Source organism: Bos indicus x Bos taurus, chromosome 1, assembly GCF_003369695.1.
Source record: "Bos indicus x Bos taurus breed Angus x Brahman F1 hybrid chromosome 1, Bos_hybrid_MaternalHap_v2.0, whole genome shotgun sequence".
NCBI lineage: Eukaryota > Metazoa > Chordata > Mammalia > Artiodactyla > Bovidae > Bos > Bos indicus x Bos taurus.
In genome coordinates this window covers 145,210,033-145,235,235 of record NC_040076.1, presented here as the reverse complement: position 1 = coordinate 145,235,235, position 25,203 = coordinate 145,210,033, and the positions used below count along the sequence as shown (strand labels likewise).

Genomic DNA, 25,203 nt, shown 5'->3' with positions numbered 1-25,203 from the left:
TGCCCTGTATGAATTTTCATCATGTTACTAACAGTAATGTAGCTCGTGCTTCCTTATGTACATGGGTGCCGGGAGCCGGCATATTGCATATTGAGTGCATATTGCATATTGAGTGCAGCACTTTTCAGGATCTGGAATAGCTCAACTGGAAATTCTATCACTGCCGGTAGCCAGCGTGAGGAACTCCGCCCATGACAAAGGTCATGAGGAAGGAGGCTTGGCATACGCAAAGGCGGGATCAAGCCTCAGGAGTCTCCCTGGAAATTCTCGAGCAATCTACCCCCAAAACCAGAGTCTGCCTACTTTCTGCTTTGTGCTTTCACCTACACCTCTGACTTTACGGGGGGCTGTCCCCCACTACCTCTCTGAAAAAAGTTAGCTTACAGCTCCAGTTAATAATTCCTGGGTGTGACAGTGTTTAACCTACAAACTCCTTTGGAAATCCTCTAGCCTGCCTGAATAGGTTTTTCCGGCCACATGTGATTGTTCAGAGCTTCCCAACTGTGAGAGGCAGGAGATGTTCTAAACTGTGTAAACACAGATTCTTTTGAATAGTTAAAAGATTGATTAGAAATTGTATTGGTGAAGGGATTTTCACTTGTTGGGCCAATGTTTGCTGCTAAGTTTCCATATCCCTTACCTGCTGTGTCCCTGGCAGTGTATTGGTTAATATAATTGGTGTAAGTAGTAGCTTTAATGTTTGTAACCTGGGACCCTTGAGTTAATTCTTTTTCTTGTTGTAGCCCACCACACCTTTGCTCTGTAGGAATGCAACTTTATCTAATGCTTCTGGAGGGTGGCTCCTGACCAATCACCTTTAGAGAAAAATAAGTTTTCTGAAGAAAAGGTCTTAAAATGTTAACAGGCCTCTGGGCCAGAAGATGATGCAAATCACCTAAGCTTTTGCATATGATAAGTTTGCAGGAAGAAAGCCTGGTTTGCTGCAAGACTCTACCCCTTCCCCCATTATCCTCTGTGCATAACTTAAGGTATAAAAACTACTTTGAAAAATAAAGTGCGGGCCTTGTTCACCGAAACTTGGTCTCACCATGTCGTTCTTTCTCTTACCTTCTGGCTGAATTATTCAGCCTCTTTTCTTCACTGAATTTTCCTACTGAGCTATCCTCATTCTATTACTCTTTATATCCTTAATTAACATTTAATTAAGCAATTGTTTCCTGATCTTCGCCTACGCCGTCTCTCCTTCGAATACCCTGGTTCAGCCGGGGCTGGTCCCCGGCAGGTGGCGCCCGAAACAGGGACTTTCGAAGGTAAGCTCCCCAAAGCAATCAGAGCCATCAGCCCTATTGCTCCCCGTTCTCGGAACAACTGGGTGACCAGCCCTCTTGTTCCCCCACGGAGCAGTTTGGGTGACCAGCCCAACTGCTCCTCCCTTGGAACAGTTTGGGCCATCAGCCTACTGTTCCTCCCCCGGAACAATCTGGGTCACCAGCCCTATTGTTCTTCCAGTGTTCGGGACGGCTAGGACCCCACTCAAGGGTGCCGCGGACCCCCCTGTAGGATAGACAGGGCGAGAGGAGTGGGAAGTGTTGAAAGTGTTAAAGAGTTAGACTTAGAGAAAGAAAACGGTTTTCTGAAGTCAAAAGGCCAAAGAAGAGCCTGATCTTTTAAAAGCTAAAAGCTTTATCTTCTATTATACTTAATTTTCTGACATGGGTAACACTGAAACTAAGAATGGCAACTCTTTATACAAGTAATCTTGAAACTGTTAAAGAGGCTACTGTTAATTTAGATACTTGGGTGAAGGTAAAAAACAACTAAAAGCTTATCCTATAAATATGATTTAAAATGTTCTGGACCCTCGTCATGAGGCTGTGGGATAGTCTATGGGAGAGGCTATAGCGGTGGATGGTAGTGGGTCTCCACCTTCTGCGCAGATCATATTTTCTGCCATTGACGAAGAAAAGGAGGGAGACTGTGCTCTACCTCCGGAGGAAGGAGAGGGCTTACAGGACGCTGCGGCCGGGCGCCCTGGAGAGCCCCCTCCCCCTCTACACAAACCTTTAAAATTTATCCAACAATTTCTGAATTAAGGCGACTACTCCACCTCCGCTTGCACCTCCCAGGGCCTAAAAATTCCCCAGTTTACATCCAAAGTCTCCCAGAGCATTGCCTAAAGCTGAAAAAGATAAAAAAGATTTCTCTTAAACAAAGGAGCTTTTAAAAAATACACAATATACAGAGCCTGCTCCTTGCAGAAAACCCCCTCAGGGGGGCCTCACCCAAGCAAAAAAAGAAAAACAAACAAAAAAAAGTGAAAAAGAAAAAAGGAAAGAAAATAGAGAAAGATCTAAAGATAGAGAAAGAGCTAAAGAGTGAAAAGGAGAAGAACGGAGAAGGAAGGAATCAGGGAACGCAGCAAGATAGAGAAAGGAAGTTGAAAAAGGAGATACAGAGAAAAAGATAAAAAAAAAAAAGATTAGGGAAGAGAAGAGGGTAAAGGGAAAGAAACGAAGGAAAGAGAAGGGTAGCGAAAAAGGAAGGGGGAGAGAAAAGTGAGAAAAGCAGGAAGAGAGGAAGAGAGAGAGAGACTGTAAGAGACGCTGTGACCAGGTGTCCTGGCGAGCTCCCCCTCCCCCCCACCCCCACTGCACAAACCTTAAAAAAAAAAAAAAAAAAACTTATCCACCACTTTCTGATTTAAGGCCATTGCTGCCGCCTCCGTTTGCGCCTTCCAGGGCCCAAGAGTTCCCCACTTTGCCCCCAAAGCCTCTCAAAGTGTTGCCTAAGCCTGAGGAAGATAAAAAGTTTTTTGAACAGTGGAGATTTTAAAACAGACTGCGTGCACAATATGCAGAGCACGCTCTTTGGAGAAAACCCCCTCAGGGGGGGTCTCACCCAGGCTAAGTAAAAAGCGGACCCGGTAAGGGGATTTAGCAACAATTTTAACCCCTGACTTGCGGTTGCTCCGATTCCAATGGGAGTGGCTGGCCCCCTGCCTGAGGGCATTGTAGGACTTGTGCTAGGGTGTAGCTCGCTTTCTTTTCAAGAAATTTCGGTGGTATATGGTGTGGTAGATTCTGATTATATTGGAGAAATTATAGTTTTGATCTCGCCGCCTACCAAAACTGTGCAAATTAATAAAGGTCAAAGAATAACACAGTTTTTGCTTTTACCTTATTATCAGACAAGAAAAACTTGACTTCTCAAGCTAAGAGCCACAGAGTATTTAGATCTAGTGATCTAGCCTTTTGGGTGCAGGAAAGTACAGCTCCAAGGCCTTTAAAAGATCTTTTAATTCAAGAAAATAAAATGTCAGGGCTATTAGACACAGGAACAGACGTCTCTTAACATTGCTGGGAAAGACTGACCCAGCTCCTGGCCAACACATACTACTGAAAATGAGTTGAGATTAGAAAAACTGGTATGCGGGGTGGGAATGCTGTAGAGAAAAAGGTGAGGGAGTGTTTAAAACCTTGAAGAGTAGTGAGTTTCCTGTTGTTGGAAGTATTCAAGCAAAGATTAGACGGTTGCTTGTCATCTAAAAAGCTATAGATCAGATTTAGGTTACAAAACGATAACTGGAGAAGCTTATAAACATGTTGTGCAACACCTCTTTACTTACTTCTCATATTTAGGTCGGCCAAAAGTTTTAAAAAACTGATAATGCCCCTTTGAAGCTGCGGAGAGATTGTTTACTAACTTTAAATGATTTCCAAAAATTATTAGGGGACATTAATTGGATATGCCCACATTTAAAACTGACTACTGCAGATTTAAAGCCTTTATTTGATTGCTTAAAAATTGATCCTAATTCCAGTTCTAAGAGAAAGTTGACTAATGAGACAGAAGTGTATGAGACTTTAAATGATCAGTTAATTAGGATTAATATTACCAAAAGATGAGATTAAATTATTCTTGCCATAAAACATACACCTACAGGGTGATTGTGACAAAAAGGTCCATTGGTTCCATCTACCATTGACCCCAAGAAAAATAGTTTTATCTTATTCCCGCTTGGTGGCACAATTAATTATAAAAGGAGGAAAAAAGAAGTGTGGAACTTTTTAGAAAAGAAGTAGCAAATATAATAATTTCACTCAATAAGGATCAACTGCAAGTCTTTTACAAAATAGTGATGATTGTCAAGTTGCCCTGATAGATTTCAGGGGTCAAATTTTGTTTTATTTGCCCTCAAGCCCCCACAGTAGTTAAAAGTTCAAAAATGTTAGATTGGCAGTTTGAGGATACCTGTGGAACTTTCCAACCGTATGTAGTTCCTACGCTCCCCTTTACCCTATGGGGGAGGGACGTGCTGTCTCAAATAGGAGATACTCAGAGAAGGGTTTTCTCAATTTCTTAGTTATCAACAGGTGGTACAATTAACAATACTTTATATATTGTTATAAATACATAATATAAATATATTTGCCTAATTACAGTTTGCCTAATTAGATATGGGTATAAATAAAATATAATAAAGGTATACCTAATTCTATTTATAGATCTATACTTACTTAATTTGTATATAAATCAATATATGTATTATATATATACTGTATAATTAAATGTATATTGCAGTAATATAATGTGTGTGGCTGATATTAATTGGTATGGATTGATGTGCTGTGATGATATATGTTCTGTATGCTGTATAATTATATATGTGTGACATGTATTATTACAGTGCATTGGTTTGTGTTGGTTGGTATTGGCTGTGTGTGTGTTGTATTGCTGTAATATGTATGAATTGATATATTAATTATAAGATTAATTCAAGTATATTGATTTATATATATTGTATGTCAATAAGTTTATACTTGTTGCCATATATAAATACATTTTGCATTTAGGTATATCTGTATACCAAAATGAGATAAGGAGGTTATACATTTATTTAAATTTATAGAGACCTAAACTAAACATTAGACCTAAATTAACATATCTCTAAATTTATGTTGTTAAAATGTAAATTTTAAAAAATTTTAAAAATTAAATTGACAACTGCTTGATAATTCCTTTGCAATAAAACCCCCATAGGTGTAATTGGGGTGGCCAGACAAAAAATTGGTTTTATAGCAAAACAGCCCCCTAGAGTGGGTCCATCTTCCCGCTCAAACTAAAAAGGTAGTGGCTTCTTATCCGGGATTGATAGCTACTTTGATATTAAAGGAAAAAAGCAGAACATTAAATTATTTGGTAAAGAGCCATCAGAAATTGTAATTCCATATAATAAGGAACAACTTGTTGCTCTTCTAATGTTTGATAAAAATTGGCAGATTGCTATAGGAAACCATTTTGGTCAAAATTTTGCATCATTTACCCTCACATGTTTTGCTGAATTTTATATCCAGACATCCAGTTATTTTTTCTGTCAGATGTAAACAATCTCCTATTCCAAATGCTCAAATAGTTTTTACTGATGGGTCAGCAAACGGTAAAGCCTCCATAGTTACTAAAAATCACCAAAAGGTTTTAAAAACACAGGAAACTTCAGCTCAAAGAGCTGAAATAACAGCAGTCATAGAGGCTTTTGCTATGTTTGCAGATGAGGAATTTAACCTTTATTCTGATTCTCAGTATATTGTCAGGTTGTTTCCACACATTGAAACTGCGGTTTTGCCTGAAAATAAAACTACCATATTTCATTTGTTAACTAAATTACAGCAACAAATTCGGAAAAGAAATAAAATATTTTTCATTGGACACATTCGGGCTCATTCCGGATTGCCCGGCCCTTAAAATGCCTTTAATGATTTGGCTGACTTGTTAATCTGAAATACAGTGGCTACTGTGATTGAGGAGGCCAGAGCCTCTCACTTACTTTATCGTCAATATGCTACTGCCTTAAGATATCAATTCCAAATTCCCAGAGAGGCTGCTCGAGAGATTGTGTGTTCTTGCTTATATTGCCCCACTGTTTATAATAGTCTACCTATGGGAGTTAATCCTCGCGGTCTCAAACCTAACGTACTCTGGCAAATGCATGTAACTAATGTCTCTTCATTTGGAAAACTCCTTTGTTCTTTAACTGTAGACACCTTTTCTCATGTTATTATTGCAACTGCTCATACAGGGGAAGCAATTAAAGATGTAATACAACATCTCTTTACTTGTTTTTCATATTTGGGCCTACCAAAAGCTTTGAAAACGGACAATGCTCCTGCTTATACTTCTAAGTCTTTTCAGGAATTTTGTATAAAGTTTCAAATTAAACATAATACTGTCATCCCTTATAATCCCCAGGGACAGACCATTGTTGAAAGAGCGCATCAAACATTAAAAATCCAAATTCAAAAACTAAAAGAAGGGGAGTTTAAGTATAGTTCTCCCCATCAAATCTTGCAACATGCTCTTTTCGTAATAAATATTCTAAATACTGATCTGGCTGGAACTACTTCAATGCTTTGTCATTGGTGCCTGGAGCAATTAAATGCAAAACCATTAGTCAAATGGAAGGACCTCCTCTCAGGACAATGGAAGGGTCCTGACCCATTATTAACTAGCGGTCGAGGATGTGCTTGTATTTTTCCACAGGATGCAGATTCTCCAATTTAGATCCAAGACAGGTTGATTCGCCATGTTGCAGACCCCCAGACATCCAGTTCCCCCACAGCTTCGATCACAAAAGAGGAGCCCGCCGGAAGGGGAGGCAAGATAAACATGGAGATCCCGGCGGGACCAACGGGGCTGCTGCAGTGCAAACTCCAACCAGAAAATAATTCTACTTATTCTGTTTTGGCTTGTCTACCCTCTCCTTATGTTTTTCTCTTTACCAATGGTTCTGGAAAACTTAATGTACATGTGACTTTCACTGGTGGACCCAATGTAGTGACTTGTGAACAATGCATGCTCTCATTTTGTTTAAACCCTCAATATAATGTTTGCTCTTTGGTAGTGTTACAATGTCCACCTTATGATGTAACCACTTATTGATATAACTATAGTCTTGCTATGTTACAACAACTACAAGATTTAATGTGATCACGACGATTTGTGGGCTTTACTTATTTTAGGAATATCAGCTTTAATAGCAGCAATTACTTCTGTTACTGTGGCAGCAATATCATTGACTCAACAAGTGCATACTGCCCAATATGTTGATACCATGTCTAAAAATGTTTCTTTAACTCTAGCAACGTAGGAAGTTATAGATAGAAAATTGGAGATGAGAGTAGACGCCTTAGAAGAGGCAATAATGCATATTGGGGCTGAGTTACAGGCTTTAAAAGTGAAAATGGCTCTGTCTTGCCACGCTGATTACTGGTGGATATGCGTGACACCTTTAAAGGTAAACGAGACAGATTATAAATGGAAAAAAATTACAAATCGTATCTCAGGTGTTTGGAACAGCTCTGACATTGGCCTGCACTTAGGGAAAGTTCATAATCAAATACAGACCCTGGAACACTGTCGACTGGATTTTACCACCGCTGGAGCAGCTAATGACTTATTTCACACCTTCTCTAACTTTATTTCTGGAAAAAAACATTCTGTCTAATATCTTTAGTTCTAATTTTGCTTCTCATAATCATTCTTCCTTGTATTGTCAGGATTCTTCGGCAGAACATTCAAAAGCTCGCGACTGAGCTGCATCTGGCTGTTTTAAGAAATAAAAAAGGGGGAGATGCCGGGAGCCGGCATATTGCATATTGAGTGCATATTGCATATTGAGTGCAGCACTTTTCAGGATCTGGAATAGCTCAACTGGAAATTCTATCACTGCCGGTAGCCAGCGTGAGGAACTCCGCCCATGACAAAGGTCATGAGGAAGGAGGCTTGGCATACGCAAAGGCGGGATCAAGCCTCAGGAGTCTCCCTGGAAATTCTCGAGCAATCTACCCCCAAAACCAGAGTCTGCCTACTTTCTGCTTTGTGCTTTCACCTACACCTCTGACTTTACGGGGGGCTGTCCCCCACTACCTCTCTGAAAAAAGTTAGCTTACAGCTCCAGTTAATAATTCCTGGGTGTGACAGTGTTTAACCTACAAACTCCTTTGGAAATCCTCTAGCCTGCCTGAATAGGTTTTTCCGGCCATATGTGATTGTTCAGAGCTTCCCAACTGTGAGAGGCAGGAGATGTTCTAAACTGTGTAAACACAGATTCTTTTGAATAGTTAAAAGATTGATTAGAAATTGTATTGGTGAAGGGATTTTCACTTGTTGGGCCAATGTTTGCTGCTAAGTTTCCATATCCCTTACCTGCTGTGTCCCTGGCAGTGTATTGGTTAATATAATTGGTGTAAGTAGTAGCTTTAATGTTTGTAACCTGGGACCCTTGAGTTAATTCTTTATCTTGTTGTAGCCCACCACACCTTTGCTCTGTAGGAATGCAACTTTATCTAATGCTTCTGGAGGGTGGCTCCTGACCAATCACCTTTAGAGAAAAATAAGTTTTCTGAAGAAAAGGTCTTAAAATGTTAACAGGCCTCTGGGCCAGAAGATGATGCAAATCACCTAAGCTTTTGCATATGATAAGTTTGCAGGAAGAAAGCCTGGTTTGCTGCAAGACTCTACCCCTTCCCCCATTATCCTCTGTGCATAACTTAAGGTATAAAAACTACTTTGAAAAATAAAGTGCGGGCCTTGTTCACCGAAACTTGGTCTCACCATGTCGTTCTTTCTCTTACCTTCTGGCTGAATTATTCAGCCTCTTTTCTTCACTGAATTTTCCTACTGAGCTATCCTCATTCTATTACTCTTTATATCCTTAATTAACATTTAATTAAGCAATTGTTTCCTGATCTTCGCCTACGCCGTCTCTCCTTCGAATACCCTGGTTCAGCCGGGGCTGGTCCCCGGCACATGGGCATGCTTGTTTACTTTAGAGGAGTATTTTATGGGCAAATCTTAATTTATAAGTATTCCTACTTTTCTGAAAATGCCATAGGAAAAGAAGTTGATAAAAACTGAATTTTAGATCCTCTGGGGTGAGAAGTGGGGAGTCCATCCAAGGCGCACTGGCCCTAAGATACGGAGTTGGGGAGAGGTCAGAGGCTTTCCTGTGGCATCGACCCCACCGGTGGTCTGGGCAGCTTACCTTCTGTCCGCGGTAGCCCTTGGGGCCAGGGGGCCCAGGGATCTCCAGACAGCTGACCTTGTAGCACTAAAATCAGAAGCAAGGGGCAGTGTGTGAGGCCAGGGTCACAAGTACCAGGAGGGAGGGAGGGGCGTAGCCTGGGCCCCCTGGACGCTGGGCCATCCTGAAAACGGGGCTGTGTGATGGAACAGACTTGAGAGGTGTCCAGGAGGCCTCTGTGCCCACCAGGGGCAGGTTCGGGGGTCCACATGAGAGCTCCAGTCAAGTTTGGGAAACCAAGGCTGGGTTAAGCAACGACTGGCAATAGGAAGGATTAAGTCGCTGCTGGCCAGTGTCCGCTGATCTTGCATGTTAAATCTCTGTGTTCTGAGCAGCTGTCCTGGGAAAGCGTACGCTTGTAGGAGCCAGGGCTGTGAGATGGTGCTGGGGAAGCACAGGGACGAGGGTCCCACACTGGGCACATAGCTGGCCACCTGCCTTCTCCTGGCCTGATTTAGGTGGATAGAGCCTGTCAGCCCGGGGGCAACCTTCAACCTTGAGCCTCATCCACAGGGATTGCAGGTGACCCTGATGCTGATCTCCTGGGCTTAAACAGCATGGTTTTGGCCAAGAGCCCCTCAATCAGGCTCCAGTCTCAGGCTCCACAGGGAGCAGAGGGGTCATGCTCCCTCATCCCTTCTCATTTTCCTAGCTTTCGGGAGTGGGGTATGGGAAGAAGTGGTCATCTCTTCTGAGTCAGAGGCCCTGGCAGCCATGGGGCTGGGATGGAGACACTCTCACCTCTCCATAGGCTTCATGTTTCTGCGGAAAAGACACAGAGAGAAACCCTGGTGAGTGGGGAACTGGAGGTGGCACCAGCTCCACATCTGGGTGGAGACCCAGGATATCAGAGCAGACATCAGACCCCTCCTCACCCCCGGCCCACACCCTCAGTCACCTCACAGCAGGTAGACCTGGAGCATACTGCCTCCTGCTGCCCTGCCCCAGCCCGGCCACTCACCATGACCTTGATGATGCGGTTGATGGTGTCCTGGTCGATCTCAGTGGAGTCCGGCCGCATGGTCGCGTAGTTGTTCCGGTAGAGCTCGTGGGGTGTGTTGGCAATGTCCCGCAGGCCCTGCTCATTCAGCTTCAGGTTGGGCGGCACCGCGAACAGCCGGATGCCCTCCTCGCGGGCCCGCTCTGCCTGCAGCTTGATGCCCCCGCAGGGGCTGCCGGTCACGTGACCGTCGGTGATAACCACCGCGAAGTTGACCACGCCCTTGCCCACATGCCGCCGGACCTCCTGGGTCATGTTGGCCAGCATGCAGTCGGTGAAGGTGCCCCGGCGGAAGGAGCTGATGCTCTGCAGGCTCTTGGTGAAGGAGGCCCGGTCGCTGCCCGGCGGGCTGAACACCTCTACCAGATCGGAGAAGTGCAGGCCGCCGTAGCGCCAGCTCAGGGCCACCTGGTCCAGGTAGAGCTCATCCTGCAGTTGGCTGATGAACTGCAGCACGAACTGCTGCATGTGGTAGAGCAGGCTGTCAGTGGGGGACTGCATGGTGATGCTCTCCGACGTGTCCAGCACGAAGTACACGTGGACCGGGCAGTCGGCCTTCTCTGGGGATGCACAGGCGTCACCACGGGGCCTGAGCCGGTGGTCCTGGGGTCTGCCTGCTAGGTCTCCCCGCAGCCGGCCCCGCCCTCGGTCCGGCCCCGCCCCTCCACCCTGGGCCCCGCCCCATCCCTGCCCCACTCGGCCCCGCCCCACCACACCCACACCAGTCGTACCAGGGCAGCTATTCCTGTCCGAGGGGCCAGGGCTGATGACCTCCTGCTGCTGAGCATGGACGGCCCCCAGGAGCCCCCAGAGCAGGAGGGCAGAGCAGGGGCTGCGGAGCATCTTGGCAGCACCCTTGCGCCTCAACATCCTGCAAAAGGGAAGAGTGGCGCTGCAGACCGTGCCCCACCCTCACATCACCAGCCCCCAGCCCCCCGCCCCAGATGATGCTGGGGGACACGCGGAGGTCAGGAAGCACCTCATCTCAGGGTGCGCCTTGTTCCTTTGCCTGGGTAGGGACCACAAACACAGTGGGAGCAGAGACTGCAGGCTTTGGGCTCCATTCTGAGTGGGACGTTCACTGTTCCTCCCTGCCCTGCGCAGCCTGGGTGTAGAGATTAAAGCAAGCCCCATGGGAGCATCAGGAAATCCAGGAGGGTTTCCTGCAGGAGGTGATGGATGTGCCCAGAGAGAAGTGTCCAGAGGAAGGGAACTCCCCACCCAGAGGAATCTAGTTTACAGAGGGCTGGGGGCAACACTCGATTGTGTTGACTGAGAAGGTGGGGTGAGGTGCAGGCCAGGGGTTCTGAATTATACCACATACATTATACACATCACACAAACACTCCACACCACACATACCACACACACAGACATCACATACACATCATACACTCACACATCATACACACATCATACCGCACATCACTTACACATCATACATATACCACATACGTTATACACATCACACACACACACTCCACACCACACACCACACACATTATACACACCACATGGCACACATATATTATACATATCACACAGACACCACACACACAGACATCACACACACATTACACACATACCACACACACATTATACACATCACACACACACTCCACACCATACACACCACACACATTCCACAAAAACATCATACACCACACACACACAGTATACATACCACACACACTCCATACCCCCCCCACATCACACACATACATCATATCACACACATCATACACACACCACACACACATTATACATATCACAACACACTCCACACCACATATACCACACACACCACACACACATATCACACACACACATCATACACCACACACACCACGCACTAACACACATAATTAAAAAGAGGCCCACATAATAAAGTGTTGCTGCTGCTAAGTCGCTTCAGTCGTGTCTGACTCTGTGCGACCCCATAGACGGCAGCCCACCAGGCTCCCCCGTCCCTGGGATTCTCCAGGAAAGAGCACTGGAGTGGGTTGCCATTTCCTTCTCCAATGCATGAAAGTGAAAAGTGAAAGTGAAGTCGCTCAGTTGTGTCCGACCCTCAGAGACCCCATGGACTGCAGCCCACCAGGCTCCTCCATCCATGGAATTCTCCAGGCAAGAGTACTGGAGTGGGGTGCCATTGCCTTCTCCAATAATAAAGTGTACTGGTGGAAAATATTATTCTCAAATGTAATGAAAACTTCTAAAAGTATCTACCCAGTGGAAAAACACAAAAGCAACAACAAAATACAGAAATACCCAAAGGGATAAATCACTTTGGCCTATGGGAGGCAATCTCCAAGGTACCCTCCTTGGAGTCCTTTCAGCCCCAAATTATCACCGACCACTGTGGCTGACAGAATAACTCAGAGTGTGTTGTGTGACTTCCACATATGGGACATAAAAGGCATGGTGGCTTCTGCCTGGTCCTCTCTTGAACTGCTTGCTAAGGACGAGGCTGTCTGTCACGACAGGACAGACAGGCTGTCACAACAGCCTTTGCAGCAGCTCACTAGGGGAGGCGATGAGGCCTCCAACTGACAGTGGTGAGTGAGCCATCTTGGAGGCAGAGCCTCCACCCTAGCCAAGACTTCAGATGACCATGGCAGAGCCAATATCCTGCCTGCACCTTGCAAGGGACCCTGAGCTGGAAGCACCCAGCAAAGCCTCCCTTGAATTCCTAACCTGAATAAATTACGAGATAGTAAATGCTCAGGTGGCGCTAGTGGTAAAGAACCGACATGCCAAAGCAGGAGACATAAGAGATGTGCGTTAGATTCCTGGGTCGGAAAGATTCCCCTGGAGGAGAGCATGGCAACCCACTCCAGTATTCTTGCCTGGAGAAGCCCATGGACAGAGGAGCCTGGCAGACTACAGTCCATAGGGTTGCAAAGAGTCAGACATGACTGAAGTGACTTAGCACATTGTTTTAAATCACTGTTTTTGAATACTTTATTATACAGCAATAAATCACTAATAGAGGCATCAAACTCTTCTTCTACAACATTGTAGACTGAAGATGAGATAATAATTCAGAATTTTGACAGGAAAATGAAATGACCCAAGGATGTCTCCCCAGCTACCTTATCTTTCATATACAAGAATAAACATCTCAGAAAACTAAAAACAGAATTCCCATATGATCCAGCAATCCCAATTCTGGGCATATATCCAGACAAAACTCTAGTTCAAAAAGATGCATACACCCATATGTCCATAGTGACACTACTTACAATAGCCAGGACATGGAAACAAGCTACATGGCCACTGACAGAGGAGTGGATAAAGAAGAGGTGGTGCATAGTTAATACACACGATGGAATGCTACTCAGCCAGAAAAAGAATGAAATAATGTCATCTGCAGCAACGTGAATGTAACTAGAGATAATCAAACTAAGTGAAGTAATTCAGAGAAAGATAAATACCATATGACATAAGTGATATGATAGCACGTGTGAAATCTAAAATATGGCATAAATGAATTTATCTACCAAACAGAACAGTCTCACAGACATAGACAGCAGACGTGTGGTTGCCAAGGGGGAGAGAGTATGGACAGGGACTCTGGGGTAAGTACGTGCAAACTAACATTTAGAAAGGATAAAAAAGAAGGACCTGCTATATAGCATAAGGAAATATATTCGATATCCTCAGATAAACCATAATGGAAAAGAACATAAAAAAGAAAGCATATACATGTATATCTGGATCATTTTGCTGTACAGCAGGAATTAACACACTATTGTGAATCAACTATACTTCAATTAAAAACAAACAAAGAGTAAAAAATGGATAAGCACCTCAGATGTAAATGGGCTCAGATCTATGCCACCTACACACCATTCCTAAAAAATATTCTGCAAGGAGTTTCTGCAAACAATAGGGAGGTACTGTGGATTTGATTCCAGACCACCATAATAGAGCAAATATAATAAAGGGAGTTTATGGATTTTTTTTGGTTTTCTAGTACATAGAAAAGTTATGTTCACACTATAATGTAATCTATTGTGTGAAATGGTGTATGTCTTAAAAAATAATATACATAGCTTAATTAAAAATATTTTATTGCTAAAAAATGCTAATCATCATCTGAGCCTTCAGAGAGTTGTATTAGTAATATTAAAGACTGCTGATCACAGATCACCATAACAAGGTAATAATGAAAAAGTCTGAAATATTTCAAGAACTCCCCAAATGTGACAGAGACAGAAAGTGAGCAAATAGAGTTGAAGAAATGGCTCTGATAAACTTGCTCAATGCAGGGTTACCACAAGCTGCTGATTTGTAAAAACCAAAATATCTGCAAGGTTCAATAATGTGAAGTACATTAAAATAAGGTATGTATGTAACAGCTCTATTAAAGCCACCAAACATCCATTTATGATTAAAAAAAATCAGACAAGGCAAAACCTCCTAAGAGATTTAGGAGTTGGATTAATACCATAAAGGATATAAATTTCAAATCAAGAAAAGTTATGACAAACCTAAACAATGTATTAAAAAGTAGAGACATCACTTTGCTGACAAAGGTCCATCTAGTCAAAGATATGGTTTCTCTAGAAGTCATGTACAGATGTGAGAGTTGGACCATAAAGAAAGCTGAATGACAAAGAATTGATGCTTTTGAATTGTGGTGCTGGAGAAGATTCTTGACAGTGCCTGGGACTGCAAGGAGATCAAACCAGTCAATCCTAAAGGAAATCAACCCTGAATATTCATTGGAAGGACTGATGCTGAAGCTCCAGTACTTTGGCCACCTGATGCAAAGAGATGACTCACTGGAAAAGACCCTGATGCTGGGAAAGACTGAAAGCAGGAGGAGAAGGAGACAACAGAAGATGAGATGGTTGGATGGCATCACCGACTCAATGGACATGAGTTTGAGCAAACTCTGGGAGACAGCGAAGGGCAGGGAAGCCTGGTGTGCTACATTCCAGTGGGTCACAAAGAGTCAGACCCAAGTTAGCAACTGAACAACAGCAATCAAATTTTACACAAAGCTAAAATAGATGTTTTTGTCTTCATGGGTCACAGACTCCTTTAAGAATGTGGACAATTTTACCTGACACAAATACACAGATTACTCATATACAGAAATCAGATTCCTTATTACTTCAGTGGACCCGTCTATGGAACTGACTCTGGATTTGAAACTCCTGCCCTTGAAGAATGACCATTAGAGTACAAAAATTAAAAAAGACAAAGAGTGTTGATCTCACTCTATTACTCACTGTTGTGTTGGAAGCCAATGCAATAAGACAGTAAAAAGAAACAAGTATAAATCTTGTAAAGGATGAGATGGGAACTCCTTATTAAAGATGGTACTATCTACCTAGAAAACTCAATAAGATAAACTGAACAAAGTTTAGGGGAGAGAGAAACGGGTTTCATTGAGGCAGTTATAAGAAAAATACATAAAAATCTACAGGTTTTCTTCTATCAGGAACGACCAATTAGAAAAGGTAATGGAAAAAATACTGTTTACACTAGCAAGAAAACCAAAATAAATCCAAGGAATAAACTTAACAAGAACCTAAGGATGTGCATGACTTATGGAAAAAACTCAAAAAATTTCCAAAGAACACAGTTGGAGAGAAAAACCTTGTTTTTAGATGAGAGACACAATACTTAAGAATATCAGTTATTTCAGAATATCAGTTATTTCTAACCAAATCTATAATTGAATGTAATTTTGACTAAAATTTCCAATAAATTTTCTTTTTTGCCATTATTTGTTGACAAAATAAATTCTAGGTTCATCTGAAGGAATAAATAAGAGTAGGTGAGAAAAATAAAAAATGAAGGTTGATAAAATTTATGCTATCAAGTACAATAATGGAATACAATCACAGTAATGAAGTATTTATTGTTTTGGTGTTGGAAATGGCCAGAAGACCACACAGCAGTGGCATAAAACCAGATGAGAACTGAAAAGATGAGATGGCTGTTTTCAGAGCAGTGAAAGAAGGCTGGGAAAAGGGCTCACAATATGACTGAAAGTAATCCTACCTCATGCAGGGCACCCAAATAAAATCCAGGAGGAGCAAATAACTGTGTGTAGAGCATGGACTAAAAAGCCTTTGAAGAAAATAGAAAAGATGAAGTGGCATGAAATGCCTATGATTACTCTGCACCAGATGGTACACTGCAGACTTTTAACCTTTACAACAGCCCTTGGATATTAGTGCCAATATAACCTCCATTTCACAGATGAGGAAACTGAGACCAAGATAGGTACCTTGTCCGAGGTGCTCAGCTAGTAGCGGAGCTCCAAATCCAGGCAGCATGGTTTTGAGTCCACAGTCGTGATAACTGGGCTCTCACTTATCACCTTTATTACAACAAAGCGACATGGGCAGAGTGGACCAAGAGCCAGGCAACCATCTTCCCAATGCTTGATCAAGATTTAGCATTTTTAAGGTTTAAACATTTTGATAGCCTGTTATTGTGTATATATTTACAACTATAATATGTTATTTTCTGTTGTAAACTTTTTATTAATATATAATATCCTTCTTTGTCTCTTATAACTCTTTTTGATTTAAAGTTCACTTTACCTGGTGTTGGTATAGCTGCCCCTGCTCTCATTCGGTTCCTATTTGCATGGAATAGCATTTTCCATCCTTTCATTTTCAACCTATTTGTGTCTTTGGATCTAAAGTGAATCTTCTATAGACAGTATTTAGCTGTATGGTGTTTTTTAAAGTCCATTCAGCCAGTATCTGTGTTTTGCTTGGACAGTATAATCCATTTAAAATTCAAATAACTATTGATAAGGAGAGAATTACTTCTTTAGTTTTGCTATTTGTTTTCTATGTACCTTATAGTTTTTTGTTCCTCATTTTCTGCATTACTTTCTTCCTTTCTGTGTAGCTGATTGTTGTAGTAAAACATTTACGTCCCTTCCTCATTTCTTTTTGAGTTTTTACGTACTTTCTTTATGGTTACCATGGGATTAACTTAACATTATAAAACTATAACAATATAATTGGAATTTATGCCAGTTTAACTTTGTGCTGCCTGCCCAGTCATGTCCGACTCTTTGCGACCCCATAGACTGGTAGCCCCCCAAGGTTGCTCCATCCATGGAATTTTCCAGGCAAGAATATCGGAGGGGGTTGCCATTTCCTACTCCAGGGGATCTTTCCCACCTAGGGATAGAACTTGTGTCTCTTGTGTCTCCTGCATTATCAGGCAGATTCTTTACCACTGTGCCACCTGGGAAGCCAGTTTAAGTTCGACAACATACACACAAAAAACTGCTCCAAAAACACAAGCAAATATTATTTGTAATGCATTGGTCTCTTAAATTATGTAGAAAACAAAATGTGGAGTTACAAACTGAAGTTACAATAATACAAGTTTCAAGAAGAACAGAGCTGAAGGAATCATGTGTGCAATTTCAGACTACACCACAAAACTACAGTAATCAAAACCATATAGTACCGGCACAAAAACAGACACAGATCAACAGGAAAGAACGGAGAGCCCAGGGCATAAACCCATGCACTTACGGTCATTAATCTATGACGAAGGAGGCAAGAATATACCATAAAGAAAAGACAGTCTCTTCAATAATTGGTGCTGAAAAAACTGGACAGCTAAATGTAAAGGAGGAAATTAGAACGTTGTCTAACACTATATACAAAAATAAACTCCAAATGGATTGAAGATCTAAATGTAAGACTGGATACCATAAAACTCCCAAGGGAAACAAGGGCAGAACACTCTGACATAAATTACAGCACAATTTTTTTTTTCTGCTCTATCTCCAAAAACAAAGGAAATAAAACCAGAATTAAACAAATGAAATCTAATTACACTTAAAAGCTTTTGCACAGCAGAGGAAACCATTGACAAAAAGACAACCTGCATAATGAGAAAAGGTATTTGCAAATGATACAACCAATAATGGGTTGTGTGTGTATGTGTTAGTTACTCAGTTGTGTCCAGCTCTTTGCGACCCCATGAACTGTAGCCTGCCAGGATCCTCTGTCCATGGGATTTCCCAGGCAAGAATACTGGAGTGGGTTGCCATTTCCTTCTCCAAATAAGGGGTTACTATCCAACATATATAAACAGCTCATACCTAGTTAAAAAATGGGCAGGAAAACTGAATATTTTTCCAAAGAGGAAAGGCAGATGGCCAAGAGGTACAGGAAAAGATTCTCAATACTGCTAATCATCAGGGAATTGCTAATCAAAGTCACAATAAGATATCAGCTCACACATGTCAGAATGGTTATCATCAGAGAGAATACAAATAACAACTGTTGATGAGGATGTGAAGAAAAGGAGACCCTCACGCACTTTTGAAGGGAATTGGTGGATTCCACCGTGTAATCAGTTGGTGCATCCACTGTGGAAAACAGTATGGAGGCTTCTCAAAAAAACTAAAGACGGAGCTACCGTATGACCCAGCAATTCCACTCCGGGGTATACATTAATTTTTTTTTTTTAAACATGTATTAGTCTCTCAAATCATGTAGAAAATAAGTGAGTTATATGCCATTGTTATAATAATAGCTTTATAAAATTGCTCATGTATTTACCTTTACTGAGATCTTTGTTTCTTCATATGACTTCAAGCCACTGTCTACTGTCCTTTCATTTCACCTGCAGGACTCTCTTGAGCATTTCTTATAGGGAGGATCTGGTGATGAACTTCTTCAGCTTTTGTTTATCTGGGAAGTTTTTAAGTTTGCCCTCAATTTTGGGGGACAGTTTTGCTGGATATAGAATTTTTGGGTGACAGATTTTTTTTTCTTTTAGCATTTTGAATATATTAACCCACTGCCTCTGGTTTCCAGAGTTTCTGATGAGACATCTTCTGGTAACATTATTGAAGTTCCTTTGGATCTGATGAGCCACTTCTTTCTTGCTGATATAAAATTTTTCTCTTTGTTTTTGTCTTTTGACAGTTTGATTATACTGTGTAACATGTGAGTCTCTTTAAGTTCATCTTATTTGTCTTAGATGTTTATATTCATGTCATTCATCAAATTTGGGAAGTTTCTTCACATGTTTCATCTGCCCCTTTCTCTCTCTTCTCCTTCTGTGACTCCTAAAACTGTATGCAGGTCCTTTAGGTTCTGTTCACTTTTCTTTAATCTTTTTTTCTTTATGCTCCTCAGACTCATAATTTCCATTGTCTTATCTTCAATGTCACTGATCCTTTCTTTGCTCAAATTGGCATTTGAAGCCCTCTAATAAGTAAAATCATTGTGCTTTCTGCTCTATTAAATCTTTTTTGATTCTACCAGGTTTTCTATTTATCGATATTTCTATTTTATTAATACATTATTTTTTACTTTCTTCACATCTCCCTTTAGCTCCTTGAGCATCTTTAAGATAGTTGTGTTAACGTCTTTGTCTAGTAGATCCACCATCAGGTCTTTCTCAAGGATGGTTTTGGTTGGTTTACATTTTTTCCATTGAATGGGCCATATTTTCCTGTTCATTTACTTGCCTTTTGATTCTTGGTAAAAACTAGACATTTGAATCTAATATGTAACTCTGGAAATCAGATTCTTCTCCTTCCCTAGGGTTTGCTATTTTTGATTGTTTTTGTTTTATTTATGTTGTAGGCTGTCTCTGTGCCAAGGATCAGCCTGAACAGTAAAGGTGCGTGTGTACGTGCTAAGTCACTTCAGTTGTGTCTGACTCTTTGTGACCCCATGGACTGTAGCTTGCCAGGCTACTCTGCCCATGGAATTCTCCAGGCAAGAATACTGGAGTGGGTTGACATTTCCTTCTCCAGGGGATCTTCTTGACTCAGGGATCGAACCTGCATCTCTTATGTCTCCTGCATTGGCAGGCAGGTTCTTGACCACTTTGGACTTGGGAAGCCCTGAAGAGTAATGGTAAGGTCTTCTTATATCCTTCCTGAGGCTGTACTTTCCCCTAGATATGTGCAGTGCCTGTCTAATTTCCCCTGTATATGCAATTGCTTTCCAATGTTATAGTCTTCAATGTCTGACTTCCAAAATGAGAAAAAGAGAAAAATAAAAGGGTGGGGGAGGTGGCAGTCTTTTAAATCCCCTGAAAGTCAACTCAACCAGAGAGGGTAAGGCTTGTAATGATAGGGAAAAATGTAACAACAATGGAAGCCTCAAAAGATTTAAAAAGAAAATATCATGAAAAGTACCTTCTCTGATTACAATGGGATGACTTTAGAAGTCAATAACAGAAGGAAAACTAGAAAATTCACAGAATTGTGGGAATTAAACAACTCACTCTTAAACAACCAAAAGATTAAAGAATAATCACTAGGGAAATCAGAAAATACTCACAGATGATAAAAATGAAAACAAGACATACTAAATACATGAAACACAGTAAAAGCAGTATGAAGGAGAGAATTTACAGCTATAAGTGTTTACATAAAACAAGAAAGATCTCAAATCAATAACCTAACTTTACAATTTAAGGAACTAGAAAAAAAAAAAAAAAAACTAAGCATACATCTAGCAGAAGGAGTGAAATAATAAACATTAGAGCAGAGATAAATGAAATGGATAATAGACAAACAGTAGAAAAAAATCAATGAAACCAAAAGTTGATTCTTCAAAAAGTTCAACAACACTGACAAACCTTTAGCTAGATGGACTAAGAAAAAAAGAGAATACTCAAATCACTAAAATCATAAATGAAAGTGGGAAATTACTACTTATTCTACAGAAATAAGAATTATGAGGGTACTATAATCAGTTGCACATCAACAAATTAGATAACCTAGATGAAATGGACAAATTCCTAGAAACACAAAACCTATAAAGAGAAGATCATGAAGAAAAATCTGAGTATATTAGTAAGGAATTTGAATCAGTAATTGAAAATCTGACAAAGAAAAGCCCTGGACCTGATGGCTTTATTGCAGCCACGAAATTAAAAGACACTTACTCCTTGGAAGGAAAGTTATGACCAACCTAGATAGCATATTCAAAAGCAGAGACATTACTTTGCCAACAAAGGTCCATCTAGTTAAGGCTATGGTTTTTCCAGTGGTCTTGTATGGATGTGGAGTTGGACTGTGAAGAAAGCTGAGCACTGAAGAATTAGTGCTTTTGAACTGTGGTGTTGGAGAAGGCTCTTGAGAGTCCCTTGGACTGCAAGGAGATCCAACCAGTCTATTCTAAAGGAGATCAGTCCTGGGTGTTCATTGGTGGGACTGATTTCGAAGCTGAAACTCCAATACTTTGGCCACCTCATGCGAAGAGTTGACTCATTGGAAAAGACCCTGATGCTGGGAGGGATTGGGGGCAGGAGGAGAAGGGGATGACAGAGGATGAGATGGCTGGATGGCATCATTGACTTCAACATGAGTTTGGGTAAACTCCAGGAGTTGGTGTTGGACAGGGAGGCCTGGCGTGCTGCGATTCATGGGGTTGCAAAGAATTGGACACGACTGAGCAACTGAATTGAACCGAACTGATGAAGCATTTAAAGTGGAACTAATATCAATATTTCTCAAACTTATCCAAAAAAATTGAAGAAGAGGGAATCCCTCCAAACTCATTCTATGAAGTCAGCATTACAGATGGCATCATTGACTCATAGAATATGAATTTGAGCAAACTCTGGGAGACAGCGAAGGACAAGGAAGCCTGGTGTGCTGCAGTCCAAGGGATCACAAAGAGTTGGACTTAGCAACTTAGCAACTGAACAATATTACCCTGATACCAAAACCAGATAGACACTACAAGAAAAGAAAACTACAGCCCCAAATCCTCAACAAAATATTAGGAAACAGAATTCAACAGGATGGAAAAAGGGTTAGACATCATGATCAAGTGGGATTTATTCCTGGAATGCAAAGGTGGTTCAACATATGAAAATCAATTAATGTAACACACCACATTAATAGAATGAAGGAAAAACCCACATGATCATCTCAACTGATGCAGAAAAATCTTTTGATCAAATTCAATATCCTTTCATGATTCAAAAACTCAACAAAGTAGGACTAGATGGAAACTATCTCAGCATAATAAAAGCCATTTATGAAAATCCCACAGCGAATATCAAACTCAATCGTGAGAAACTAGAAGTTTTTCTAAGGTCAGGAACAAAACAAGATGCCCATTTTAACCACTTCTATTCAACATAGTATTGGAAGTCCTAGCCAGAATAATTAGGCAAGAAAAAGAAATAAAAGATAGACGTAAAATTATCTCTGTTCACAGATGATATGATCTTCCATGTACAAAAGAGTCCACAGAAAGAAACTGTTGCATAGATGAGTTAATTTAAGTAGCAGGATACAAAGTCAACACACAAAAATCATCTGCATTTCTACACACCAACAATGAACACCACAAAAGGTAAATTAAGAAAACAATTCCATTTGCATTAACTGCACTGTTGCTGTGTGATCTGGCCCAGCCCCAACGAGTACTCAGGGTAGGGGCTGGCCTCCAGGTCCTGTTCAGTGAGCAGAACCCCATGAGTCCTGCTTCTCTGCAGATGTACCCCACACCAGGGTGCCCCGGCTCTGCACAAATGCTTGAAAGGAGTCACAGGAGGGATCAATCCAGTGGAACGTGCGGTGGGGTTTAAAATAAAAGAATCAAACTATTTGGGTTTTTCTTAAAATAATCATGAGAGCCAAGTTTTCCAGGTATCATAAAGCATTCATGGCAGCAAACACGGTCTCCCTCCACTCTGTACCTGGAGACCCTGTCCTACAGATGAGAAAATGGCAATGGAGAGGAGGGCAGGCTCAGCCCACACCCTCTGCTGAGGCCTGGGAAGACCCCTGGGTCCTGCTCCTTCTCCCAGGCACTGGCCCATTCCAGGGAGCTCGACTGACCTGAGGGACCTCAGGCAGGTCCACTGCACAACAGAGCCACCCGTGCTGGCTGGCAATGCAGAGTCCACTGGGTGTGGATGTGCCCTGCCTGACCAGGTGACCCAGCAGCTGGAGCCTGGTCTCTTGTATGTTGCCTTGCCTGTAGCTTCCACCTTGGACGGGCCCAACAACTGCCCCCAACCTGCTGCGGTCTTCACAGCCCTGCCCCCAGGTCACTGTCATCAGCCCAGGGTGGCAGCTTTGCAGTGGCCAGAGTATTTCAGAGGTCCATTGAGACCCACGTCTGGCCGAATGGACACATCTCTGCCCCTTATGTCTAGCCCCTCCAGTCACCTATGCCCCAGGGCCCAGGCCCTCTTCCCACCCCACCTCCTGCCTCCAAGCGACAGGAGGAAGCAGACCACTTCCCTCCTTCCTGGGAGCCCCAAATACCCATCAGGCCTCCTGGCCCTGGTGAGGCAGACAGAGGCAGGCAGGGAATAAACCCTGCTATGAGGGCCTCCAGGCCAGAGCTCCTTTACTGGAAACTAAACCCAGGGAAATGTGTGGACCTCAAGCCTCCTTCTTTTTGGGTGTCAATCTGCAAGTGAAGAGCCTTTCCTTGGGGACAGCTGGGTGGCCTAGGGGTGTGGGAGCCGTCAGCTTCCTTCCTAGGTGCAGGGGAGGATGTTTGGGGGCCCTGGGCAGGATGGCAGGCACACAGGGGTGGCATCCTGCTGTTTTCAGTCGTCCTTACTGGTATCAGCAGTTATTCCCAGCGGCAGACCTCCCCTCACCACCCCAGAGGGTGCTGGGCCCTGTCCCTGGCTCTGCTGGGGTGGATCCTGAGGATCCGGGCGGGTGTGGGGCCGGCCCATAAGGGGAGCCGCCCAGCATAGTCAGCACCCGCCCTGCCCCCCGCGCTCCCCTCAGTCTCCCTCAGCAGACTCTCGGGTCGGGGGCAGATGCTCAGTGGACACCTCCAGCCTCAGAGGAATGGGGCAGGCTGGGCTCCTGCTGGCTCCTGGGTAGGCGGGGTGTGAGTGTGACTCCCCTTCCCCTGCTCTCCATCGGAAAGTCAGGGACCCCTCCTCCCCTGAGGCCCACTGCAGGGAAGCTGGCCCCTCGGACCTCATTCTAGGGACGAGTCTTTCTGGGGAGGAGGGACAACCGCTCCCTCTCAGCTGAGCCGAGGAGGGGGGCCAGCAACCCTGGACACTCCGTACCCAGTTTCGTGTTGGGGGGGAGTCATCCCATGGGAGTGAGTTGGGCTACTCAAACTCTAGAGATGTCCCCAGGCACGAGACACAGGACCGAACCTTCCAGGAACGGCCAGGGGTCAGGATGCAGATGGGGGACCGGGCGTAGATGGCAGGCGCCCGGAGCCCCAGCACGGCGCCCCGAAAGGGGACCCGGCTCTGCCCAGGAGAGAAGGGGGCAGCCGGATGGGTCCCCGCGCGAGGCGCCCCAGGAGCGTACCCGGGGGCTCCAAGCGAGGCCGGCAGTGCAAGTGGGAGCACCGCGGCGGGGGCGGACCCCACCGGGCAAGACCCAACTTCCCGCGTCCCCGCTGCGCGGCACTGAGCTGCCAGTGGCCTTACCTGACCGTGCTTCGGGCGCCCTCGTCGGACTCGTCCGGAGCGAAGAGGCTCCGGGTCCTGACCGCGCAAGACGGCGCCGAGTGGGCAGAGGGAGGGGCGGCGGGAAGGGCCGCCGCCAGACCCCGCCCCCGCCCCGCCTCGTCCAGTCCACCGCCCGGCGCCCCGGGCAACTGCTCCGCGCCCCCGCCCCTCCGCGGCCAGACGGCGGCCACCGGGCGGCGCTGCGGCCACGTGGATGGCGGCAGGGCGGGGCCGGGAGGCGACCCGAGGGGACAGGGGTGCGGGTGGGGGGCGGGAAGGGACCCCAGGGGGCAAGGGTGCGGAAGAGAGGCCCCTCTGCGGTCCCTGCTAAGTCAGGACCCCTCCCTGTTCTTGGATGCTGCTCCGACTGGACACCTGCCCACCTCCCTGCTTGCTGCGCACTCCCCCATTTCCTGGCGACCTGGAGTGTCTACTACCGGGCCTGGGGCACCTTACTCACCACTCACTCGGCCCTCGGAGGAATGGCCCTGGGAGGCTGCAGAGTCCTCCCGCCAGGCGTCTCCTTCCCAAGTCCCCCTTGCTCAGAACCGGCAGGCTGGGGTCTCGTTCCTCGCTCAGGGACACGCAGCTCTGTGACCCATGGATCACAATGTGTGTCTTGCGTTGGGGTCTCCGCCACCCAGAGGTGAAGGGCCAGCCAGGAGGGGCAAGGATGGCCAGGATAGCGGGAGCCTCAGGCTCTCTGGGTGGAGAGGAGGGCCTAAGGAACTGGCAGACC

General features: G+C 44.0%; 1 protein-coding gene across 3 annotated transcripts in view; it reads right to left on the bottom strand.

Annotated features, from left to right (window-relative positions):
• Nucleotides 1–24,549, bottom strand: part of COL6A2 (collagen type VI alpha 2 chain) — a 39,791-nt gene extending 15,242 nt beyond the window's left edge. For all 3 annotated transcript variants that reach the window (XM_027548155.1, XM_027548164.1, XM_027548174.1), the window contains exons 1-5: nucleotides 24,444–24,549; nucleotides 10,772–10,911; nucleotides 10,002–10,600; nucleotides 9,782–9,802; nucleotides 9,002–9,067 (exon numbers count right to left, since the gene is read on the bottom strand). In XM_027548155.1, the coding sequence (XP_027403956.1) occupies nucleotides 9,002–9,067; nucleotides 9,782–9,802; nucleotides 10,002–10,600; nucleotides 10,772–10,910 (825 nt within the window). In that variant the 5' untranslated portion in view covers nucleotide 10,911; nucleotides 24,444–24,549. The remainder of the gene's footprint in view (nucleotides 1–9,001; nucleotides 9,068–9,781; nucleotides 9,803–10,001; nucleotides 10,601–10,771; nucleotides 10,912–24,443) is intronic.
• Between the last annotated feature and the right edge of the window lie 654 nt (nucleotides 24,550–25,203).